Source organism: Panthera tigris, chromosome A3 (assembly GCF_018350195.1).
Source record: "Panthera tigris isolate Pti1 chromosome A3, P.tigris_Pti1_mat1.1, whole genome shotgun sequence".
Classification (NCBI taxonomy): Eukaryota; Metazoa; Chordata; class Mammalia; order Carnivora; family Felidae; genus Panthera; species Panthera tigris.
Genome location: NC_056662.1, coordinates 73,074,926 through 73,100,752, shown reverse-complemented (window position 1 = coordinate 73,100,752; position 25,827 = coordinate 73,074,926). Strand labels below are relative to the sequence as shown.

General features: G+C 41.2%; 1 protein-coding gene across 1 annotated transcript in view; it reads right to left on the bottom strand.

Moving 5' to 3' along the window:
• Window positions 1–25,827, bottom strand: part of EML6 (EMAP like 6) — a 280,348-nt gene that overhangs the window by 36,042 nt on the left and 218,479 nt on the right. Inside the window, exons 24-27 of the mRNA XM_042981405.1 lie at window positions 22,091–22,179; window positions 17,562–17,738; window positions 9,276–9,477; window positions 9,042–9,168 (exon numbers count right to left, since the gene is read on the bottom strand). Of these exons, the coding sequence (XP_042837339.1) occupies window positions 9,042–9,168; window positions 9,276–9,477; window positions 17,562–17,738; window positions 22,091–22,179 (595 nt within the window). The remainder of the gene's footprint in view (window positions 1–9,041; window positions 9,169–9,275; window positions 9,478–17,561; window positions 17,739–22,090; window positions 22,180–25,827) is intronic.

Sequence of the window (25,827 nt, the reverse complement as noted above, 5' to 3'; positions counted from 1 at the left end):
CCTCAGACATCTATTTATTTATTTACTTGTTTATTTATTTAGCAGTCACTGCAGAGCCCAATATGGTGCTTGATCTTGCAAACTGTGAAATCATGACCTGAGCTGTAATCAAGAGTTGGACGCTTAACTGACTGAGGCACCCAGGCATCCCTGGACATTTTTTTAAAGGGAGAGATGATTTTCCCAGTATGAGACAGGCAGGAAAGGGGAGAGCAAGCCTAGGGCTCTGCTGTGGAAGGGAAAACATGGTTTAGGTCGGTTTGGGATTCAGATTTGTGACCATAACTTAAGCAGGTTCTGAGGTGAGAAGTCAGGGGGAAGGTTTTGAACCTCTCCTTCTTTAAGGAAAAGGTGGAAAACATAATGTTATAAAGATAGAACCTGGAAGGGTTAATCCCACATTCTTCTCTTTACCCCTGGACAAACAGCCAAAAGCTGCAAGCCTCAGCACTTATTACTGAAGAACCTTGAAAACATATAGACTGCTGACTGAGGTACAGTGAGAAAGCAACCCCTGAGCTAATGATCACATCTACTTAGAAAAACATAAGTTGGTGAATATTTATATGCCAGTTTCCATTAAAATAGTTCAATTGGTGTTTATTTTGTCTCTTTCATCACAGAGTTAGGTTTTTGTCTGAATGCATGTTACAACTAAATATATCAAATAAAAATCTCCATCATTTCTGTTCCCTACTCAGATGGTTAACCTAAGCAGTTGGGGGAGGAGGAGATGGGCTAAGTGTGTCAAACAGTACATATTTAAAAATAAATTATGAACCATGGCTCAACCAGGTGAAACTTGGAAGACCAGTGGCTGGTCACTTCATCTGGATTTTACTACCAGACCACATGCCACATGGAGACATTATTAGATCCTATCTGTACATCATGAAAAAGATGCTTTTGTGATCCACCTCTGTGGTGATCACACATCCAAAATTGGGTTGTACGATAATTTGACCCTTACAAAAAATGGGTATTTGCACTAGACATGTGCACAGTTGTAAGTTTCTAATTTGCTTTTTCCCTTAATGTGAAAATAAAGACCTCTGGACATAGGCCAAAGATGTTTACACATTATTTTTGAAGATATGTGAGAATACAAAAATGTAATGTTAACATAAAATATCCGTTTAAAAAAGTTACCATTCTCAGTGTACTTCATGTTTTCTATAAGTTAATTCTCTGGCACCCCTAGACAGTGGTGTAAAACTATGGCTCATCAAAACTGATCCATTTAAATTGGGTAGAGTTTTAAATGTCTCTAATGATTCTTGATATCGATTTGGTTATATCTAGTCCTATCTTTAATTGATAGTATATATTCAAAGGCATTTATAAATGATAGGAATTACTGTTCAACGTTAAAATGGCAAGAGGTTCTTTTCTGTGATAATGATACCAGTTTCCATTAAAAAAAAAAAAAGTAAGGAGCATGAGCTGGATATTTTCCATGCACCCCTCCATGTCTACTCTCTACCCTTCTCTCCTCCTGCACTGTGCCCTCTACAGCTGGCCTTCAGGGACGACATCAATAGACTCTTTTGCCCTTCAGCCTCTGATAGGCTTCAGCTGAAGACAGGCATCAGTGGAAGATGAGAGGGTCAGAGGAGAATGCAGTTGGGGAATTTATCCCCCCCGCCCCCCAGAGACCTCCTTGCTGGGACTCAGACTGGTTACCTTCAACCTTCCCCTTCAGGTCTCAGCTCCTGTAAGTAGTCTGCTCCTACAGCTAATGTTCCCCACATTTGGCAACAGCTTCCCCCCTGGCCCCTTCAGACCCAAGGGTGGTGATGGCTTCCAGCCATTGCTATTTCTGAGGTGCTACTCCATCCCTGTTGTATCTTAATCCTGCCCACACCTTTGTTACTAGTCCTTTCACTAAACTCTCCCCACATTACTTCCTTTTCAGAGTGCTTTATCTCCTGCTGGGGACACAACCAACAGAGGGCTTGGGTCAAACCTAAAAGACTTAGGTTCTACCTCTCACTGTCCACTAATTCTAAGAAATTCTAAGATACCAGCTGCCCTGCATTTTTACATTCTTTGAAGCTAGAGAGCTAGAACCAAGAATCAAAACCAGAAAAGGAAAAGAAGCTTTCTCATCTTTTAGACAACATGCTACCCAATATAATGTTTAGAAATACAGTATATAATATGAGGAAAAGATAGCATGACAAAGCTCCTATTAAAACAAGGCAAAAAGAGAATCTCTCTCTCTCTCTCAAAAATAAAAATAAACATTAAAAAAATTTTTAACAAATTTTTTAATGTTTATTTTTATTTTTGAGAGAGACAGAGGGCAAATGGGGGAGGGACAGAGAGAGAGGGAGACACAGAAAAAGAAGCAGGCTCCAGTTTCCGAGCTGTCAGCACAGAGCCCAACACAGGGCTTGAACCCACAAACTGCAAGATCATGAACCAGGTTGAAGTCAGAAGCTTAACCGACTGAGCCACCCGGGCGTCCCAACATTAAAAAATTTTTTAAATAACATAACATAAATAAAATAAAATAAAATAAAATAAAATAAAATAAAATAAAATAAAATAAAATAAAATAAAATACAATAAAATAAAATAAAATAAAATAAAATATCAGTATACCTGATGACCTTTAAAAAAGTGTTTTCTTTTTCTGTTCTAGGTCTGCAATAATTTAAGCAACCTCCAGTAGTTATGGGGAACTAATGCGCCCTCACAGAAACCAGATTCCCTGCTGGGACAGGAAAATCAATGATAATCATGGGACCTCTTGACGATTTCAGAAGTACATGATAGTGTTGTGGAAAGGCCACATACACCAACCCAAAGAAAGGTCTGCTAAAGACCACACAGTCACAATTTAAACATTAAACAATGGCAACAATAACAGACCATCAGAATCAGCTGAACCTAAAAAGGGTATACTATTGCTTCAAGAGACAAATAATAAGTATGCTTTTAAAAGGGAATACATACCAACAGTGAACAATTAGCTGGTGCTCAGTTTATCATCAAAAAAATGAGGAAAGAATGAAAAATAATTAAATGATTTTTAAAAAGAAAACAGTTATTTTCTTTAATTGATATGATAATTAATTATGAAGTTTAACTACTTGATACTTTGAGAACTCAAGTAGTTACCATTCTGAGATGTCCAAAGTATTTTTCTTGCTAAGGTGTGCTATGAAATGCCAAATCTTAGGCCAGAAGGTAAATGGTAAAAATGGAATTAGATGGACCTGAAGCTTGGGCCATCTGAGAGATGTCTCTAAAAACTGGCCATCCCCTACCCTGTCTGACTGTGTGCACGGGTCATGGTCATCTGGGGAGTGCCAAGCACAGAGCAAGAGTTTTTGCAAGAGTTGGGGTGGGTAGGGAGGGAATTCAGGGGAGGGTGGGAGGATTCAATTCTCCCATGGGAATGACTAAGGAGTTTCTGGCCTGGGAGAATTCTTACCCCATAGGGGCATCATTTACATTCCAGGAGGTATTTGAGAGGCTTGGGGAAGCTGGTTCTCTTAGAGGACATTGTGTCACTTCCTACTTTATGTTTTCACTTGGTGTATCTTTTGTCATCACCAACACAAGCTTTACATCCTCCGATTGTTGACATGTTCCAACATTTGTATTGCTGTCGAGCTGTGCAAGAACACGTGCATGGCAAGGGCAGGAGTCTGTGACCATCTCAGCCAGCAAAGGATTATATGGACATGGACCAGTGACTACTACATATTGTGTCTCACTCTCTCTCTTTCCAAATGGCAATTAAACAAACCAACAAACTATCCTCATTCTGTCCTCTCTTCACCACTGTCTATTTGGTATGTGATGGTGGTCAACACTATCATTAGTCACAGGACTATGAAGAGCTTTATCCCAACCTGGATGAGACTTCACAACTCCCTAAGATTCTGGACGTGAGGCTGGATACAGTAACTGACCAAGACTCTTTGTGGAGGGGCTAACTGCATTTTCAATCATTCATGTAGATAGTTTAAACTGGAACTTTTTTTAAAGTTTATTTTTATTTATTTTGATAGAGTACACGTACTCCAGGAGACAGGCAGAGAAAGAGGGAGAGAGAGAGAATCTCAAGCAGGCTCTGCACTGTTAACACAGAGCCCTATGAGGGGCTTGATCCTACAAACTGTGAGATTATGACCTGAGCTGAAATCAAGAATCCAAACTCTTAACGGACTGAACCACTCAGGCACCCCTAAATTAGAGTGTTTCCAGAGTGTGCATATGAAAAAAAAAAAAGGTGGAGCGGAGTAGATGTGTGTTCTTTTGGGTCTATCCAGAAATCAAATTTTGTTAGCCACCTTGGACTTTTACTTCTGGTGGAGGTGATTACACCGCTACTCTACAGGTGGCATGTGACTAATTACGAACAGTCAATAAAAGGCTCATATTTTATAGGTCACTGGTGACTGCTTCAAGGGTGGTCATGTGACCCACCAGAGCCAGCAGCACATCATAAAACATTTGTGAGGACTTATCAGATGCAGTTCTTTTGAGCCGCAGACCCTTGTAAGGTCCAGGCACTGTAGTCATTTTGCTGCCTGAATTGCAATAACCTAGAGGAAGCAGAACTGAAATATGGAGAGAGAACAGAGAGAATAGCAAGATGAGTTTCTACATCAAGTGACACCTAAAGTTACTCTATCCATGGATTTCAGGTGTCTCAGCCAATAGGTTCCTTTTGCTGAGGCCAGTTTGTGTTGGGAGCTCCCTGAAACTAAAAGTCCTACCTTATAAATTAAAAAAAAAATGACATATAAACTTGGTGTGTCCTTGGTAAAGTGGTGAAAGAAACTTCTTAATTTTATAGGCAACTCTAGTAACCTGATGCTGAGGAAATTTCAGGGATGTGTCGCCTGATGAGTTCAGAAGAAGTCTTTTTTACTGAAGTAAGAACCCAGTGTTTGGGTACTATCCCTTGTGCTGTGACAGTGGTAGGCATTTTATATGCTAAATTGCTCTAAAAAACTACGTTTCCCCCCTCCTGTTTTTCCTTTTCTGAAAAAGAACTGGCATTTCAAGTACTTATTAAGTAATAATTTAAGTTTGCGGATGGACGCGACAGCTGTAATATTGAGAAAACATGGCCAAGTAGGAATGAGGTCAAAAGTTGAAAGCTGTGTCGGGGTAGAGGTGGGAACTTGAGAGACATGAGAGGTTTGGAAAGGTTGCTCTAGACCAGAATTGGAAACAGCAGGGGAAGAAGGAAAGCACTATGGGGCAGGCCTGAGCGTCCAGATAAGGCCTAAAGCATTGGTTCCCCGCACTGGAAAAGATTCCACGGCTTTCCTCAGCCACATGCCACACATGGGCAGCTGACCAGCAGGATTACCCAAGGGTTCAGCCAAGTTGGGCACTGGCTAGCCAAGTGTGGCTAGGGGAAAGAGGCAAGGGTGCTAGAGCAAAGTTGAAGTGGGTGACCAGGGTACACACCCACAAGGGATTACATACTTGGTAGGTAAAACTCAGTATTCTTTTGAGAGCAATTACACACTTCTCTCCACTTTCCCACTTCTCAGAAGAATTGAACTAAAGATCTTATGACTTCTGAAAAATAACAACTCGTGTGTGTGTAGACATTGTATAAAGAAGAACAATCCAAAGCCTCACAGCTATTTTAAAATCAAATAACTGAGTCTAATTAGAAACAATTTAGGACTATCTGAAATGTTAGGAATTAGAAACGCATTTGCTTAAAAAATAACCGATGCATAATGTACAGCTGTCTGCAAGGCACTGTTTTCAGTATGATGGATCCTGTGCTCGTCGCATGGTTCTAAAGAGGAAAAGGATTTAAACCGGGAGTAGAACTTTCTGAAACACTGGTACGAGGCAAAGTAAGTCCGTGCGTTGAGTGGTTGTTCCAAGCTCACTTCTCTTGCAATCCTCAAGTGTTTGTCTCCTGTTAGTCTTACTGGGACTCGTCTTGGCCCAGGTGTTTAGAAAAGGCACACAGGTATACGTAGGTATCGTCAGGTACACACAGGAGGGAACAATGAAGGACAGGTCAAGAAAAGCCTCTGTCTCTCCACGCAGGAGGGCGTCAAGTAGTCAAAGGTTAGAGTGTCAGGGTTGACAGTCCTGAATACTATCAGGGAAAAGCCAGGTGCTGCCTGACCCCATACTCCTGTGGTCTGAAAGACCCCAGCATTTCTGTCCCTGCCTCTCTCTTCGGCCTGGGATGCTGGAATCCACAGATCCCATTTCTTTTCCCAGGTGAGGACTCAGGTGAGGTGTCTTCCCAGCTTACTGCCAAGAGCCCTGCCTACCCTACCTTCCTTCTCTCATCCTGCTTTCTCACAAAGTCTCTGAACACCCACCTTGTCTGTACCCCCTTCCCTCTTCTGCAGTTCAGATGCTGTCTACCATCCTATCTCTGAGGTTCAAGTTCCCCTAAAATTACTGAGGAGGACTGGTGGAGACTGACGATTCTTGGTTCTGATTAGGATTTGCCTCCAAGGAGGCTGTGGATTCAGACACCAGTTGCTGCTCCTTCCCCGCTCACCCCTTCCTGCTGTGGTCGAGCTTTGCTCCCAGCATGCTGTGCAGCTGGCACCCTGCTCTCTGGTTACAGCCCACTCTAGGAACTGAAGCTATCAAGGCCTTTAAGTTATCAAAGATGTTGCTTTCTGTAAAGAAGGCTTGATTATTCCTCCAGACCCTATATTTATCTCAAAAAATGTTTTGTTCGCTACATGTTTTCTTCACTACACCCTAGTGTGAATTATTTTTTAAAATGCCAACAGAGTACTGAAAGGCCTACCCCTGTATCTCTTAATACCATGCAGCATTTAGTTTTCTTTTGTATATATAAGAAAGTCAATCCTGTGGATGCTAATATATGTACAGCAAGTTCCCCAACTGATGTGATGAGGTCGCTTCAGAATTCTGGAGTTTAAGACTGAAAATTCTTAGGGTCCTCTGTACCTTCACCTCTCATAACTTTTCCTAAGCTCAACAGGTTTGAGATCTTTACAGACCTACCCAAAGAGACATCACAACACAGAAAGGTTAAGATGACCCTCAGTTTAGGTCAGAAACCAGCTGCAGCGTTTGGAATTGTGAATTTGCTTAGATAGATAGATAGATTTATTTGCATTTTAAACAACTTTTATTGAGATATAATTTACATGCCATGAAAACCACCCACTATAAGTATATAATTCAGTTTTGATTTTTTTTTTTAGTATGTAAAAGGTTGTACAATCATGACTATAATTTTAGAATATTCCCATCACCCCAAAAAGAAACTTGGTACCCATTAGCTGTCACTCCCCATCAATGCCCTCTGGCAGCCAGGGACTTTGCTTAGATTTCTAAATCTTAGTGGCTGGCCTAAGTCTCAGCATGACGAAGCACTGGCTTGTGCAAATCAGCCAGAAACAACCTTGGAATAATAGCCAAGTCAACTCATTTCATAATGTTATGTGACACTGGAGAGGTTGGGTAATTTTTTTTCAAAAGAATGTTTAATTTAGGGCAAATGTTTTTAAGAGTTCATTATTTAAGGGGGAGGCTTATTTAGGCACTAACATGTATATGGGTTTTTTTTCTTTACTCTTAAAATTAGGTCCTTTAAAATTATTTCATCTTTGTGACCACTAAAAAACTATGTTGCAAGCAAGATAAACTGTAATTTATAGACTACTGCAAAAAAAATTTTCAATAATTTTTTTCATCAAAAGAGAATTCTGAACCTTCGTAGTGACATCTAACAAAGATGCTAGGGACGAGTTAGGGAATTTTGCATCAGAGTCCCTCTTTGTGCCTGTAGCACACCCACTTTTTATCTAGCTGATTTATTTATTTGTTTACTTATGTACTTTTGAAAGCGAGCGAGCGAGCGAGAGAGAGATGAGTGGGGAAGGGGCAGAGAGAGAGAGAGGGAGACACAGAATCTGAAGCAGTCTCCAGGCTCTGAGCAGTCAGCACAGAGCCTGATGCGAAGATGGAACTCAGCCACGAGATCCTGACCTGAGCCAAAGTCAGATGCTTAACTGACCAAGCCACCCAGGTGCCCCTATCAAGCTTATTTTAACATGTGGCACTGAACTGAGGCAAGAGGAAGAAATATTTTACTTCTTTATATTTATATTCCTACATACTAGTAGAAAGTGATAGAATAAATTTTTGAAATAATTACTATTAGGAAGAAAGCCATGCTGAATGCAAAAAACAAAAACAAAAACAAAAACAAAAACAAAAACACAACCAAACAAAACAACAACAACAAAAAACAACCTGAATCTCATTTCTTATAGTGGATCCAGGGTACCTGTGAACAACCAATCCATGGCAAAACATCTTTGGGATCCATGAAATTCTCTTCAGATGTGAGAGTTTTTACTGAGTATTTATCCTTTCTAGTATGAATATGGTAAATTAAATAACTGTAGAAACGATGAGCTTTTTTCCAAAAAAAGCCTAAATATTTGGCTATTTCTCTTATTGATACTTACAATAACATATCAAAAAGGCCTAAAATAACATCTGAAACCTTCTTTCTGTATAAGAATCCCAAGGCAGCCAAATCAAATTGGTTAGGTCTGGAGTCACCAAACCCACCTGAACAAATTGGGGCAGGTGAAAACACAGTATGAGATGGTACCACCAAGTGACCCCGTGTAATGCACAGACTCTGGTTCGAACAGAGGGTTATTTCTCAGGACCCACAGACATTCCTTCTGGACCTTAGAAGCCCACCCTCCCTCTCTGATCAGCACGTCTCCTGTTGGCCATCACATTTCAGACAGTGCATAGGCTACCCTGACATCCTCTCTGGGCAAGGATAAGCCTGGTCCAATCAAACCTCATGTCTATTCAAGTCATTTTCCACAACCAACTTCTGCAAAGTGTAACCCACCCTTTGCCACTTATCGAGGGCCATGGATGATTTTCAGCAGCTTAACTCTGTATGCAGGTTAACACTCTGCACATAGACACAAAAGACTAGCTTAAGTAACAACTCTGAGGGCAAAGAAAATGAACTCTTGTTGAAATCAGGTATAATAAATGCAAACCTGGTGACACCATACCTTTCTTCCACTGAAACTTCTTTCAGCTGCTGGTGAGGTTTGGTGCCTTCCATCTCCCTGATGCTCACAGCATAGATCTTGGTGGTGTAATCAATGGCCTTCTCTCTGGCAACGTCACTGTCATAGCCTCAAACAACGGAAAGAGATGGGCATGGGGTTGGTCGGCAGTGGCACGGGGTTGAGGGGTGGGGTGGGATGTGTGGAAGAGGCAGGCGGCACATGGGGCTCACTCACCTCCGTCCTCTTCGGCATCGGTGTCCGACTCCTCGCTGTCCACCAGCTTGCTCTCCTGGGTCCCCACAAACTCCCTCGTCCAGATCATCAAGGCTGTGTCGGCACCACCAACTGTGAGCAGCACAGAGTCGTTGTGCAGCCACCTCACGTTGGTGACGTGTGCGCTGTGCCCCACATACTTCTTGAATCTTGCATGCTGGCCCTGTAAAGCCCAGGAACTGGTGACTACCCCAACCAGTCTCATGACTCCTGTCTCCAGACTATTTCATCCATATTATTTTCCAGAGCGGCTTCTAGTGGATACCAATTAAGCAGTTCATCCAAGCAGCAGTTTTCCTCCCGTTCTTTAGAGGGTAAGCTCCATGAGGGCAGGAACTAGGTCCCTTTTTTTTTTTTTTTTTTTTTTTTTTTTTTTTTTATAAAACATTACCTGGCTCATCATGGGTCCTCAGTAGGTGGTTTGTGAGGAAACAAATGAAATGTTAGATTACAGAACCTATTTCTGGGAACCTAACGAAATAGAAGCAGCTTGATTCTGTTTCTCTCAAATATGAAATGTACATTCTCCATAGGTCTCCTGTGTAAACTCCTGATGGTGAGTCTGGCTGACATTTGACATCACAAGTGTCTTCCCAGTAATCCCCACAGCCCCACAGTTGTACCACAGCCCAGACTAAGACAGAAGAGCAAGGGACTTCTTCTAATTCTGGGGCCTCAAGTAAGATTTAAAACAAACACAACAGTTGCTGCCACAGATGTTTGAAACAAATTTGGACACTGGAAACACAAATAATTAGTTTTAAAACAAAGTGAGCTACTTTTCTTTTTAAAAAATTTTTAATGTTTATTTTTGAGAGAGAGCAAGTGCACGCGCACGTGAGCAGGGGAGAGGCAGAGAGAGAAGGAAGGAGACACAGAATCCAAGCAGGCTCTAGGCTCTGAGCTGTCAGCAGAGAGCCCGATATGGGGCTTGAACTCACAGACCAAGAGATCATGACCTGAGCTGACGTCAGACGCTTAACTGACTGAGCCATCCAGGTGCCCTAGTAAGCTTCTTTTCAACAAACCAAATAAAAGGTCCGGTTTATTAGTCATTATGGAAAGCTCTTTAGCACTGCACACAGGGCCATACAACATTCATTCCAGGTGGGGAAGGGTGAGGTGGAATAGCAGTTGGCTGCTCACACTGTGCAATCCTGATAAGTGGTGGGAAGCCGAAGCTGCCACCAGAAACCAGCTTCCATTTCTGGCTCATGAGCCATAGCCTGGCAAAAACAGCTCCAGTGAGAGCCATTTAAAGAAGGAGGTTTTTTTCCATCCTCTCAGCGACTCTTGGAGAATACCTTAAGCAATGTGGGTAGCCACATGTTCTTTCTGAGGTTGTGAGAGGGCCATCAGTGTCCCCGCTGAAAACTTGACCCAATAACGGAAGAGACTTCCAGAGGGTTTTGGACTGGCATGCTAGGGAACCCGAAACCAGCACAGATACATGGCAGGAGACAGGTGCAGCAGAGTGCATGACTTTGAAATTCTCTTACTCAAGATCTCTCTGTATTTAGCAGACATCTACCTGACAGCAAAGTGGAAATGCCCACTCTGTCGCAGAGTAGTGAGTGTAGAAAGGTTAGGGAAGCAAATAGGCAGGCCATATTTTCAGGAAGCCCTCCAGAGCCACTAGTTTGCTAGAAAATAGGCAGAGCAAAATAAGGACTTCCAAGGGAAACCACTATGTGACTATGTGAGATCCAGAAGGCATGGAAACAAAGAGGACAGTCATAGTGGCTGCAGCCATGTGTCCTGCTGGTCTTCCAGCTGGAAGCAGGAACCTACCCATTATATGTACTACAAACACAAGCTGGTTTCTTGAGGAAGAGAAAGTAAAAGAGCCTGAAAAATGCCTCTCCATGCCCTGACTTATTTAAAGCATTACAGGATTTCTAGACAGGGTGGAAGAAGAAATCCAAAAACAAAAGTTCAGAGAAAAATTATTCTAAGTTGATCATAATCAGGTTGTGAAGGAAAAGAAAGGAACAGAGGAGAAAGAGGAAAAAATTCTGAGTCACTGAAGCTATTTAACAAAGCTGGGATTCTTGCAGCAGAGGGGGATTCAAGATTCTCAGAATAGGAACAAGATAACTGCTGGGTAGAACAATAAAGGGAATTTGCAGTTACTAGAAGTTTCTAGGAAACCAGCTGCTCCGCCACGAGAAAAAGGCCAGCAGGGATGTTTGGTGGCTCCCTTAGGACCTGTGGAAGGAGGCTCGTGAACACGTGACACAGATGGTCAGATGAGCTGTCCTTCTGGGTCATCATGTCAAACCATGCATTTCTGTAATACTCATAGAGATTCACTACCACAACTTTCCTCTTCCACTGAGTCATGAAAGAACAGAGAATGTCTCCACAAGGCTGGGTGTTAACTGCTGTTAGGTGAGAAATTCCTGAGAGTTTGATGGAAACCTATGTATCCTCTCCCACATTCACAACGTTTTGCATAGTTTCTCTGTCTGTAACATTTAACAGAGAGAAGGTTCCTCTCTGAAGAACCATTCTCCAGAGTCTTTGACTTTCTGGGGAGGAGACGTGAGAACTTGAGGGTGGGTTTTAGAAATGTAAATGGCATGGTCGTATTTTAACCTCTCTGGTATAGTGGAGAGTCACAGCTTTGCAAGGGAAGGGAGGCTATGGGAGTAATGGGCCAGGTGTCCAAGGATGGAACTGGGTCTTGTGATACATGATTTAAGGTACTAGAAAAATGGGCGGGCTCTGGGAAGGAGAGTCTATTTTATGGAGGCTGGCAATAATGTGATTATCAAGGGACTAATGACCTCATTGAGAAGATTTTAAACTGAAAAGAACACCTTTTTGTCATTGAGAGAATACTGCCTGGAAGAGAGACAGAGTAACTCCTAGCAAAGGAGAACAGGGAAAAGGGTCAAGAAGAAGATATGACATTAGAGTCTAACAAATGCAACCTGAATTTTGGGCAAAGAGGTTGCTGTGTGGTGTTGAGATCTCATAAGTATCATTAAGACTTGATGACATAGAACTCAATGTTAGAACACTACAGTGGGATGGTGTCTTAAAGTGGTAAGTCTGTCCTAACAAAATATCACATTCTGGGAGGCTTAAACAACAGAAACTCATTTCTCACAGTTCTGGGAAGAGGCTGAAAAGTATAAGACCAATTTGGCTCCTGGTGAGAGCTCTCTTCCTGGCCTAGACATACCATGCATGAGCACATAGAAAGTGTGCTTATGGCCTTTCCTCAGTGTGCATGGAGACAGAATATGAGCTTTTTGGTGTCTCTGCTTCTTCTTCTTCTTTTTTTAATGTTTATTTATTTTTGAGAGAGAGAGACAGAGTACAAGCAGGGGAGGGGCAGAGAGAGAGAGAGAGAGAGGGAGACACAGAATCTGAAGAGGCTCCAGGCTCTGTCAGCACAGAACCTGATGCAGGGCTTGAACTCACAAACCGTGAGGTCATGACCTGAGCCAAAGTCAGATGCTCAACTGACTGAGCCATCCAGGCGCCCCTCTTTGGTGTCTCTTCTTAGAAGGACACTAATTCTATCAGATCAGAGTCCCACCCTGTGACCTCATTTAACCTTAATTATTTCCATAAATGCCCTCTCTACATATACAGTCACATTGGATGATAGGGCTTCGATACATGAATTTTGGTGGGGAAACATTCGGTCTACAACAGACGGTGAGCTCTGTCCAACAGATTCAAAGCATTGGAGGAGGAGGACTACAAAGCTAGAACTATTCATCAGCCTGGGTCCATGTATTTGGGAGCAAAAGTGTGCCAGAAAAATCAGGTTAAGAGGAGAAAGAGAAGTGACACTGTCAAAGTTGTTTACATTGACCAGTGGTTTTCAAATGCTTTTTCTTACATAGAACTCAAGAATAACAAGAAACAATCCAACTTATTATAGTGGATAAAGGATTTGTATGAACACTTCACAAATGCCCAGTAAGGAAACAAAGAAATGCTTAGTGTCATTAGTCATCAGGGAAACATAAATTACAAACACAGTGAGATCCCTGGGACAGCTAAATTTTGCAAGTGTGACAATACTGAATGTTGGCACCTGGAACTCTCTTACATTCATTATGAGAATATAAAATGATACAACCACTTTGGAAAGAGGTCTGGTGGTTTCTTAAAAAGTTAAACATGCATTTTCCCCTACGACCCAGAAATTCCACTCTTATGTATTTACATAAGAAGGAGAAAACATGTCTACAAGATTTGTCCAAAAAATGTTGATAGCAGCTTTCTTACAACGAAACACTGGAAAAGCATATGCCCTTTGACAGCCATGCGGGTACACAAACTCTGTTCTATCCATACAATGGACTTCTGCTCAGCTATAAAAAGGAACAGACTATTATTAGGAGGAATCTCAGAAACATTATCTGCGTGAAAAGAAGCCAGACACAAAACAGTACCTACTTGATCATTTATATGAAGTTCTAGAACAGGTAAAACTTATCTATTATGGAAAACAATGGAATAGTCTTTTCATGTGAGAATGATGGGGGGTGGGGGCATTGACCCAGAAGTTAGCATGAGGAAACTTCCTGGGGTGATGATAGTGATCTATATCTTGAATCTGTATCTTGACAGGTGTTTGGATTATGTAGGTGTATGTGTTTGTCAACGTTCATCAAAAGGAACCTTAAAAAAAAACTGTGTAATTCAACTATATGTAAATTTTACTTAAAAATCACCATAAGCACATTGCACTAATGGTGTGGAGCCTCCTTAGGATTCTTTCTCCTTCTCTCTCTGCCCCTCCCCTGCTCTCTCTCTCTCTCAAAATAAATAAACTTAAAAACACCATAAGCAAATGTTGAACTACAGGTAATGATAGGCATGCTGAAACATTTAGGGGTAAGTATCCTTATATCAACAATTTACTTTGTTTAAAAATTTTTTTTTTTTAATTTTAATGTTTATTTTAGAGAGAGACAGAGTGCCAGCTGGGGAGGGGCAGAGAGAGAGGGAGTCACAGAACCAGAAGCAGGCTCCAGGCTCTGGGCTGTCAGCACAGGGCCTGATGCAGGACTCAAACTTATGAACTACAAGATCAAGACCTGAGTTGAAGTCGGCCACTTAACTGACTGAGCCACCCAGGTGCCCCTAAAAAACATTTTTTAAAAAATGTTTATTTATTTGAGAGACAGAGACAGAGTGTGAGTGACGGAGGGGCAGCGGGAGGGGAACAATGAATCCAAAGCAGTCTCCAGGCTCTGAGCTGTCAGTACAGAGCTCGATGTGGGGCTTTAACTGGTCAACTTGAGATCATGACCTGAATCAAAGTTGGATGCTTAACCGAGCCACCCAGGCACCCCTACAATTTACTTTGAATTATATATAGAATCAGGGCGCCTGGGTGGCTCAGTCAGTTAAGCTTCCGACTTCAGCTCAGGTCATGATCTCGTGGTTTGTGGGTTCGAGCCCCACAATGGGCTCTGTGCTGACAGCTCAGAGCCTGAAGCCTGCTTCAGATTCTGTGTCTCCCTCTCCTTATGCCCCTCCCCTGCTTGTGCTCTGTCTCCCTCTCTCAAAAATAAATAAACATTTAAAAAAAATTTTAAGTTTGAATATGTATAGAATCTATGAATTCTTTATAGAACTCCAGGAGTTCACTGTATCATTTTTTGCCTATTCTGTATGCTTGAAAATTTTCATAACAAAATGTTGGGAAAAAAAATCTTATACGGAAACTCAATGTATAAAATATAAAATGCAGAATGGCTCTGGGGTAGTAGGGGTGGGGTCCCAGAGCCCCTTCAGTTGGCCCCTACTTTGTTTGTTGAGGTTGTCCTTGAGGAGCCTCCTTGGAACTCTGGGAGTTGGAGGAACACAGCTTGAAATTTCTGCTACAGACAGCCTACCTGGGCAGGCTAGGGATGCAGATGATGAATTGCCAGGACCAACAACAAATGTAGCTCAGGAGCACGATGGAGTTGTACCATGGGGATTTTAGCTACTTAAAGATCTGCCACAACCCATCTACTAAAGCCAGGGTGTCACTAACTTTTTGACTTGTCCTACGAGCAATCTCTTTCCAAAAAATGTAAAAGTAGGAAGGAAAAGTGCTACAGAGAACTGAACTGTGACCACACAGGAAGGGGGTGCTGATAAGTGATGGTGAATTGATGGGAAGGACAATGAAGGGAACACTGGATACACTCAGAAGCGTATCTTAGAAAAACTACCAAAATCATACCCTGACAGGATGTTTACAAATGAAGAATTAAAGAGGAAGGCATTTAAGGAAACTAAAGTTGCTGCCGAGGGAACTGGTGTGTTCAACGTCTTAAGCGCACAAATGATGGAGGAGCGGATAACCAAGGATGAACGCAGAAGTCTTACACAGAAAACTTTAATAGTTTCAGGAATGCTAAAGTCAAAAACTAAGATAACCGTAAAGGAATTCAAAGATACAGGGAGGACTAGAAAAAAAATAGGCAAAAGTTAGAACACATCTTAGATCACATGATTTAATACAAACGGAAAGGAGATTTACTTATCTCCTCTGTAAAGAGAATGCTCTTCAAACCAGAAAGGGCAAAAAAGAACTATGTGCTTGAGTGCAGGTTCTTTTAACATGACCACACAAGTAAAGTCAGGAACAGCTGAGGAGTTTAGAAGCCAGGAGAGGTGGCCTCAAACACAAAAAGGTTCCTGTATTCAAAAGGGAAAACAAGCAGACTCTGGCAAATATTGATTCATGAGTTGATGCAATCCCTGGAAAATTCTAGGGTGAATTATTACACAAAAGGTCAATAAGCACTTGGAAAAGGAAGTAATGATCACTAGACAGCAACAACGGTTCAGTGCGAAATACGTGTCTTTTACCGATTGGTTTATTAAAAGGGGAGATTTGCTTGCTTGCTTTCAGCAAGATATCTGCCAAATCATTAATGATGTGTTATCCGGAGTAGGATAGAAATGTGAGCTCCAAGATAGCACAGTCAGGTAAATGTAAATGTCTGATCCTGACTGAAGAACTAGAACTCAATGTGTACATTAATAAACAGAATAACTGAATAGGGCTCCTGACGGTGATGTTTGGTTGTCCTTGTCTTTTTTTATTTCCCGTGATTTAAAACTTACACTTGTGAAATGAGAAGATGACATGATGCTGGAAGGGAAAGTAAACATTTTGAAAAGGTACTTAAAACGTGTTGACAGGTTAGAACAAGGAGGTGAAGTAAGATAAATCTTATTTGGTACAAATACAAAGTTCTGTGCTCAAATTTAGAGTATCAATTGTGTAAGGACAAGATGAGGGATAAGCTGAACATTTCTTTGGAATGAAATCTAGGATTCAGTTGCATAGTGTGGCAGCCCAAAGAGTTGGTGCTATTTTAGTTTGATTTAATACAAATACAAAACAAGAAGGTAAAATTCCCCCTGACCCTGAACTCGTCAGATTACATCTGAGATGGTGAATTCCATCTCAGAGGAGACAGTTTAGAATGGAATTGATAACATGGAGTGCGCCTAGAGGGAGGGGCAGCAGGAAACCATGTCCTGTGGGAAATGGCTGAAGAACTGGACACGTTTAGGCTGGAGAAACTGAGATTTCAGGGAGTCGAGGACTATCTTGCTCCATATGAAGGCTGTTCAGCTGTATATAGAGCTAAACGTTTTAATAACTGAACTATTTAAAAATGAATTGGGCTGCTTTGTGAGGTAGTACACACTTCCTCTCCAAGGAAGCACCTATTGGAAGGCACTGGCCCAAGATGTTGTAAAGAAATTCTTCCTCTGCGGTTTGTGAGATGTTGGATTTGATGACCAGTGAAGGCCTTTCAAGGAGGAATTCTATACCATGAGACTCTGACACCTAGTAGTAAACAGTGTCATAAAGGTTTTTAGATAGCATAAATAACAATGGTGATGTAGATAACATTATTGATTGCTTATATTTAAAAATCCACTTGGAGGGGCACCTTAACTGCCTCAGTAGGTTAAGCTTCTGACTCTTGGTTTCATCTTAGGTCATGATCTCATGGTTTGTGAGTTCGAACCCTGTGTTGGGCTCCATGCTGACAGCGCAGAGCCTGCTTGGGATTCTCTCTCTCTCTCTCTCTCTCTCTCTCTCTCTGCCCTCCCCCACTCACACACTCTCTCTCAAAATAAATAAATAAACTTAAAAAAAGTCTTTAAAAAATAAAAATAAATATCCATTTAGATACTATGCATAGATTTTAGGTTATTAATGAGACTGAGCAAGTAAATATAATAAACATGCAGTATTACCTTGACAGGATATGAAAAAAGCTTAACAAAACCGAAATCATCTCCAGTGGCTAAGAGGGAACAGTCTTTGGTAAGACTGGCAGCATTTACATCAGTCACATCGCTGTGTGCAGGCCAGATTCCCTCACACGTAGGCCCCAGCACGCAGGTCCACGTGTCCCACTCTATTTTCTCAATCTTAAAAAGAAGGAAAGAAATCAATATATTTTTGCACAACCTAGAGATCTTTTTCTTTATTGTAGTTGACATGCAACGTTACATTAATTTCAGGTGGACAGCATGGTGATTCGACAACTCTACGTGTTCATTAAGGTACACTTAACAAAAGTGTAGCTACCACCTGTCACCACGTGACTCTGTTACACTACCAATGACTGACTATATTCCTTATGCCGTACTATTTAAAAAAAAAAAAAAACAGCAATAAAAAATGCAGCTGAATAGTCCTTACTGATGACTTTGCCAGCACTAGGCAATTGTGTTGTGATCTGAGGTGCGTAAGTTCTAAGATGCAGTTTTTAAGTGGCATATGGATTATCTAAGTAAACACTACAGTCAGATAACCATTTATTTTTTTATGTATAAAATCATTATTTTGGAATTGTGGAAATCTGACAATAAGAAAGTTTTTTAGGGGGCGCCTGGGGTGGCTCAGTCAGTTAAGTATCTGACTCTTGATTTCGTCTCAGATCATGATTGCATGGTTGTGAGATCGAACCCCTTATCATCAGGCTCTGAGTTGACTGTGGAGCCTGTTTAAGATTCTCTCATTCTCTGGCTCTCAAAAAATAAATAGAATAGAATAGAATAGAATAGAATAGAATAGAATAGAATAGAATAGAATAGAATAGAATAGAATAGAATAGAAAAGAAAATCTAAAAAAATAGTTTTTTAGTTCTTGTAGGTTTTAGCATCATTTAAGCCATAAGCTAGATCAGGGTTTCTCAGTGTCAGCACTATTAATGTTTTAGGACAGTTGATTCTTTGTTGTCAAGGGCTGTCCTGTGCACGGTAGTATTTTAGCAGCATTCCTGTCCTTTACCCACTGGAGGCCAGCAGCCCTCCTTCCCAAGCTGTCCCTAGACATTGACAAATGTCCCTGCGGGAAGAGGCAATATTGCTCCCAAATAAGAACTACTATGGGGCTGATTATTTAGCAAATTATTTTAAAAAGTCACAAGATGTAACTTTTTTTGAAGGAGTGCTTCTAGAAGGAATGAGTAATAAGATTCTGCAGCTAGCCTAATATCCTGTATGCTAGAGAGAGACCACCTTACGAACTTGAAGAGCTGTTCATATTGCATTACTATGACTATATTCTATCCTTTAAAACTGTTTTCTCTGAAATTCATGGACAAAAGATTTGAAATTCATATAGGTGAAATCCTGATATAATCTAGGCTTTCCTTTTTAAAATAAACAATAGTAACAACACTGTGTATTAGACTTCCCTGGGGGATTTGATCTGTTAACGCACCTACGCATTACAGAGAAATGGCAAGATAAACATGCAGTTGGGTTTTAGTCACAACGTGGGGAGGTATTAAATGTATTTTAGTCACTCAAATTTCTCCTCATTTAACATTCTGTGCTCCTCCTGGAACCATGCCAAACTGGAACCAAACAGCAGCGCTGGCCCTGGTGATTTGGGGTGCCTCAGGCAGGACCACAGACTGAGTTGACTTGAGGTGCCTCCTCAGCAATCATCTCCATTTTCTGGGGTTCTTATCCACTAAACTGGCCTTCGCAGGAAGAGAAGGCAAACGCTCCTGCTGGTTCTGCAAGCAGGCTTTCTGGCCACTGACTCCCTTCCACGTTCCAGATTCTGTTTCTGAGACTTTCCTGTCCATCTCCAGTGCCAGCGCCCTATGTGGCAGTTTCCCTGACCTCGTTATCTAGGCACAAAAGCGGGCAATTGGGGCGGGGGCGAGCTGTTATTGCTCACCCTGAGATCACCCCAGCAGATCATCCTTGGCCAGATCTGGACACTGAGGTCCCCAAGCAAATACCCAATTTGTTGGAAGCTACAGAAATTGCATTTAAAAGGGAGCATTAAAAAATGATCCCTCTAACCCACAAAACCCAAAAGGGGCAAACTTGTTAAAAAATTCTGAACCTTAGATGGAAGAGGGGTCCTCAAAGGGTCTCTTCCATAGCATCTTGCCTTGGGCAGATGTGTCATTACCATCATCATTTTCCAGGGGAAGGAAGATCCAGAGCGGTGAGTCACTTAAATCACAGCTGGTTTAGGAGGCAGAGGGAAGTGGGCTCAAGAGAGCCGGCCTCCTAGTTTAGTGCTGCTTTGACTGTGCTGTCCTGTACCAGATGGATTTAAATGGGCATTTTAGTATTCGTCATACTTAACAATTTGTCGAGTAAGGTTTGTGTTAGTTTCACCATGGCTGTTAAAACTAAAACAAAAACAAAAAAAAACCCTTTTTTGAAAAGAGGGTTTCTGTAGTGCCTGGGTGGCTCAGTTGGTTAAGCGTCTGACTCTTGATTTTGGTTCAGGTCATGATCTCGTGGTTCTTGAGTTCGAGCCCAGTGTTGGGCTCTGCACAGCAGTGAGGGGCCTGTTTCGGATTCATTTTCTCTGTCTCTCTCTCTCAAAATAAATAAATAAACTTAAAAAAGAAAAAAGAAAACAATACTCAATTCTGCCTCACTGGCTTTATTATAGCAAGAACATTTTTGTTCTCTGACAGTGTGGAGCCTGCTTGGGATTCATATTCTCTCTCTCTCTCTCTCTCTCTCTCTCTCTCTCTCTTTCTCCTCCCACTCCCCCAAGATAAATAAACTTTTTTTTTTTTTAAGAGGATTTCGTCATCCTTCATAGGTAGCTGAAGGGCCTGACACTACTGGTGGAAGAAATGCTGAGCTGCGTCTCCAGTGCCCTTAGGTGGCAATACCAGAGAATCCCAGGCGTGAAAACATCAGCTGGATGGCCTCCGCAAACAGCAGCACCAGAGATCAGCCTCTGGAATACCAACTGTGTACCTCAGAGTGACAGATGAACTCTTCAGAGCCAGAGTCCGGTATGTGAAGAAGCCTTCTTATAACACAAATTTTCCTCTTGTGCAGATTCTTAAACACAGTAATTGCTCATCGGTCCCAAGTTGGTATCCTTCCCCCTCCACCATTTGGTTTGACTGAATTTTATTTTAGTGCACTTATTTTGGGGCACCAGAACATGAAGGGAAAACACAGATGAAGTGATGTAAAATGATGCTTAAATACACAGGAAAAATCCAAAAGGCCCCATGGTCTAGGCTGCCAAGTAGTCACACATGGACCCCTCAAGACTGGGACCACAGCTCCATGGTCCTCTTGCTCTCCTGGAGGCTTAATCTCCCTGTCTGTAAAATGAGACTGACAGCCATCACACAAGAATGTTCACAAGACAATAACACAGGCGTACGAAGTGTCCAGTGAATAAAGGACTTAATTTAAAATATCTCTTACTCAAGGCTACAGAAGTTTCTTTAAAAAAGTTAGAATGACAACTGATCAGAGATAAATACATTGGAATCTGGGAGTGAGATCGATTGATCAGCAAACAATTTCCATTAATATAATGCCAGCATCTCTAACAACTTATACTTCTTAAGTACCACATAGACTTCTTTTAGAAACCATGAAAACATTATGAATGGGCACATATCCCAATGTTTCTGGGAGTACTTTGCAATGATGGGACGGTTTCTCTTAATGACAGACTGAAGTTAGAGGCAGATGCCTATCCCTCAGTGGTGTACCCTCTGACACCTTTCCCTCTAAGGAAGCAATTATTTCCTTTTCGTTCATCAAAGGTTATATAGCAAATAAACGACTCAGGTTGTCTCCTGGGGCTAAGAAGAGGTCCTTAATGCTCAACCAGGCAACCACCTTTCAGCCATCCATGTTCACTCTGTGGAACCTCCATACAGACCCTGGAAGAAGCACTTGGCCGCAAAAGCACCTTAGCCTTTAGAAAGGCATTAGTTCATGGATTCAAAAGTTGTATAGAGGCTTTGATTTCAACAACTAAGAAATTATGTATGTGGCCAAAGACATGAGGAAAACAGGGAAAAGGGAAACAGTTTGATACAAATGGACGGTCAGGTTGTACATAGTTTTTGTTTTAAAAAGTAATTTTTCTTACCGCAGAAGATAGTGTTGTTACAAATACTTACTGAGAAAGTAAGTTTCAAAAGTTTATGTTCACAGAAAGCTTTGCACCAAAGGACAGGGCATGTCCAATGGAAGAAGTAATATGTAGCATTCAAATTATAAGCTTAGTCATTGTCTTGCAGCAGAGGAAGATTAAGCACAAGGCTGACTGTCCAATGCTCCATCAGCAGACCAGTGAATTCGTAGGTTCTCAGAATGTAGGGAACCAGATTAAGCACTCAGATTTAAGAAACAATCAAGCTTAAAGGTACACTAAATATAACCCATACTAATGGATAATAATGGACAGGCTTTATTAAAAATGCACATATTAAATCTTCACGAAACACTTTTAAAAAGCTCTGTGTATGACTGTTACCTCTGAAGGTCTTATTATATGCCGCTTGCCTCTCGGAGCTTCAAAAAAGAGTTGTTCTTTGGCACCCGAATTAACTTGCAATAATTTTCCTAGTATGATAGAATGAAGCAAAAAGACAATTAACATCTGCATTTATCTTTCTGTTGTAAAGATACAAGCACGGTTGCAACTATTTTGATTCATTTTAATCAGGCTCATAAATTGAGCAAAAGAATGCTGGATTATCCAGAAGTGCACGTAAAGTCAATTATATGGCAGGGCAGAAACCCCAAAGCTATGAATTTTTTAATGTGGGCCTCATAAAATCTGACCTTGCACATCCCTCATAGAATCAAGCCTGCTAGGTTTTACTCTGTTATAAAAGGAATATCTGTTTTTCAAAAGCTTGACTAAATCTAGGCTTTTTGCTCATTTTCCTGGTTGCACAAATGTGTAGTAAAAGGAAACTGCTGTGGCAAGAATTGTGGCATCACAAATGAGAACCTTGTGGTAAGCACTCACATTTACCCAGGTCTAAATTCTAAATTTGTACTTTAAAGCCTAGAAACTAGAATATAGTGACACATAAAACAACATAAAAATGCTTGCCCTCTCCCCCTATCTTACTTGAAAAATTGTAAAGAAATCCAAGATTTTCCCAAAACAACACGTTGAGCAAAAACAGTCTTTCGGTCTGATGTAAAATTAAAATCTAGTAATCACTATGATTAATGTTGAAGAATAGACACCCTGATTCTCCTCTTTATACCTCATTGATCCTTTATGGCTTGAAATTTAAATGACTCAAAAGACACACACTCTAGTATTTTTTTCAGCATTTTTAAATCATGGGACATTTCAAACACATATAGAAGTAAGAAGAATATAAAAAACTCCTACCGCTCAGTTAATGTTCAGTTTCAACAGTTATTACCACATGGCCAGCCCTGTTTCATGAGCCTCCACTCAAGGCTTTCACCCAGATGATTCCGAAGCAGATGTCCCAATACTTCATTGGTAAAAAATTCAGTGTACATTTACATCATACTATTTCTTCCCCTGCTCTCTTTTCCCCCATAACTCTGTACATCTAGTAGTCTTGAAATGTCTTTCTTGCAAAAGTAATATCAAAATAACTTGTCATGGTCTTTAACGTTTAAGTGGGTGCCACCTGGGTCTGAAATCTAGTTTGGCTAACCTTCAGAAGTTACAGGTCTATTTCTCAGTGAATAATTAAAAAGAAGGCTCTCTAATTTTGTAACTGAAAACCTTAATTGTTTCTAATTTGCTGGGTTATAATATGGTGATGAGGGGCCTCGACTGTGAGAAGCAAGTGAATTTGAAAAAGTTTCTTTTGAAATGGGCACATTTCCCTGAATTTATGGCTGAACATATACAAACAAAGTAGGTAGTTAAATTAGCTTTGGCTATTTAGTATTGTAAGAAAATGAATAATATTTCTCCAATGAACTAAATAGACCTACAAAGTATTTTTTAGTATTTTAAAGAAAACTCCAAAATTATCATAATAGTTAAGTGAAATACTTTAAGACTGCAAGATTATTAGAGGATCTAAACACAAGACACAGGCACCAGAATGCTGTGTAGCACCACAGACACCTGTGGGGTACCAACCTGGCTCATGTCCCACCCCTGAGAACTTCCTTCCCACCTTGCCTGGACCCCTGTGGTTGCGTTTGTCCTCTGGTAGAAGACGCTGCCCCAGACCTCCCAGAGCCTGACCCAGTCAGGCTGCAGATGGGAGTGGGCACTCAAATTCTCTTTCCTGGAAACTTAGGATCTGGGAAACTCAATCGGTGGGTGCCTAGTTGGGATAAGATGGACTTTGGAACTTAGGGTGACTTTGGGGAGCAACAGAACAGACCATGTGCAAATGAATTAAGGAAAGTTGTCCTGCAGAGACAGGGGCCAAAAACCCAGGAGAGCAGTAGACTCTGAAATGAGCTGCCTCACAGCAGGAGAAGAGCGAGGAGCGAAGTGCCTGCTTGCTTTTCTGGTTCATTCCTAAAGCCAGTTCCTCAGGAGATGTTGCTTCCTGCTCTTAGATTCTATGAGCTATCCCTATATCTTCCAAATAACCCCATTCTTTACTATTATTTAGAAAATTTAAGCTGAGTGGGTTTGAGTTCCTTGCAACCAAGGATGTGAAGAAATTTTTAAAACTGCAGCTATTCTTATATTAGGAAAGAGGAATTATGGGTATGATTCCCACCCCCAACCCCAACCCCCTACCATATTCTTTACTGCAGTTACTACTTTTTTTTTCAAGCACACAGAAAATATTTGGGTCACCACTCTTTTTTTCTGCTGCCTCTGCTCTGTCATAAAGGCACTGAAATATTCTGAGAACAGAAGCAAAGAGCAAAAAATCTGTATAATCCATGTATAATTGCCACTTAGTAACAATAACTCTATTCTTTCAGAAGTGTCACATTTTTATTCACTAGAAATGTCTACTCCCAAGGTGGAAGAGAATCAGAAGAGCCAGATGTCCTCATTACTAAGCAGGTATAGGAAACCACACACCCTGCAGGTGGATAGAGCTATATAATCCACGAAATGATTCACACCCATCATCCTAGTTGTTATATAATTTTTAAGTTAGAACAATTCCAAAATTCATACTAAATGTACCAAATATATCAGATCATTTGCAATGAAAATGGGAATGAGAGTTCTATTATGGCCCAAACTGTTGACTGGACTTATAGTCCTGATATTTCTAGAAATGAACTAATATCAACTAGGAAATATTCTTCCAAATTTTATCTCTCTCCACATTTTCCCCCTTCTCAGCAGCTTTCATTCAGGGGCAGCTGACATTCCTGCAAAAGGCTGATGGGCTTTTTGGTTCCTTAGGACCCATGGTTGCCACGGACACGAAAGGCTGTGCCACCCCCCACCCCTGATGAGCCAGCTGGCTCTAGCAAATGTGTTCACTATTTTTGACAAGATCAAAGGCATGAAATAGAATCCTGCTCCTAAATTCTGCTCTCTGCCCTTGCCGGACCCTCAAGGCCCTGCTGTGAAAAACTAGGCTGGTCTTGAGGCAGTATGGCACATTCCTGAGGTCAGCCACTTTGGGAACTGGGATATCAGGAGCACAATACCAACATGACACATGCCTCATGGCAATCAAATTGGAGTTAAACCAGAGAAGGTCCATGGGCATACTTGCTCTGATTCTCCAGGTAATATAACTCCTCCCTGAAAATCAAAAGTATTCTATTTTCCTCTCCGTCCATAGAACACATTTGGTCTGATGCTCTCATTTGACCAAAGGGGCCACATAGGACAGGAGATGAGGTAGGTTTTCAAAGACCTCGGCCTCCTTACTCCCAGTGCCTTTTCTATCACCCTGAGCTCTGGTTGGACCACAGAAGCTGGCTTAGGGCAAAATTGTGGAAATAGTGAGGTTTGCTCCTCTGCCTGCAAAGTGATGGCTCTACATTGGGGGCCTTTATGTATAAAGACTATCACCTCCATGATTGCAACCCACTGATCCTGGCCAAGATCTTGTTCTTTCCACCTAGGACTTACTCCTCTTTATAGCCCTAGCATCCAACACAGGGCCTACACATTTGCAGATTAAAAAAAAAAATCCCCAAATGCAAATAAAAACCAAAATAAGATACCATTTCATACCTATCAGGATGGCTATTATAAAAAAGACCTCCTCCCAAACCAGAAAATGGCAGGTGTTGGTGAGGACGTAGAGAAACTGGAACACTTGTGCC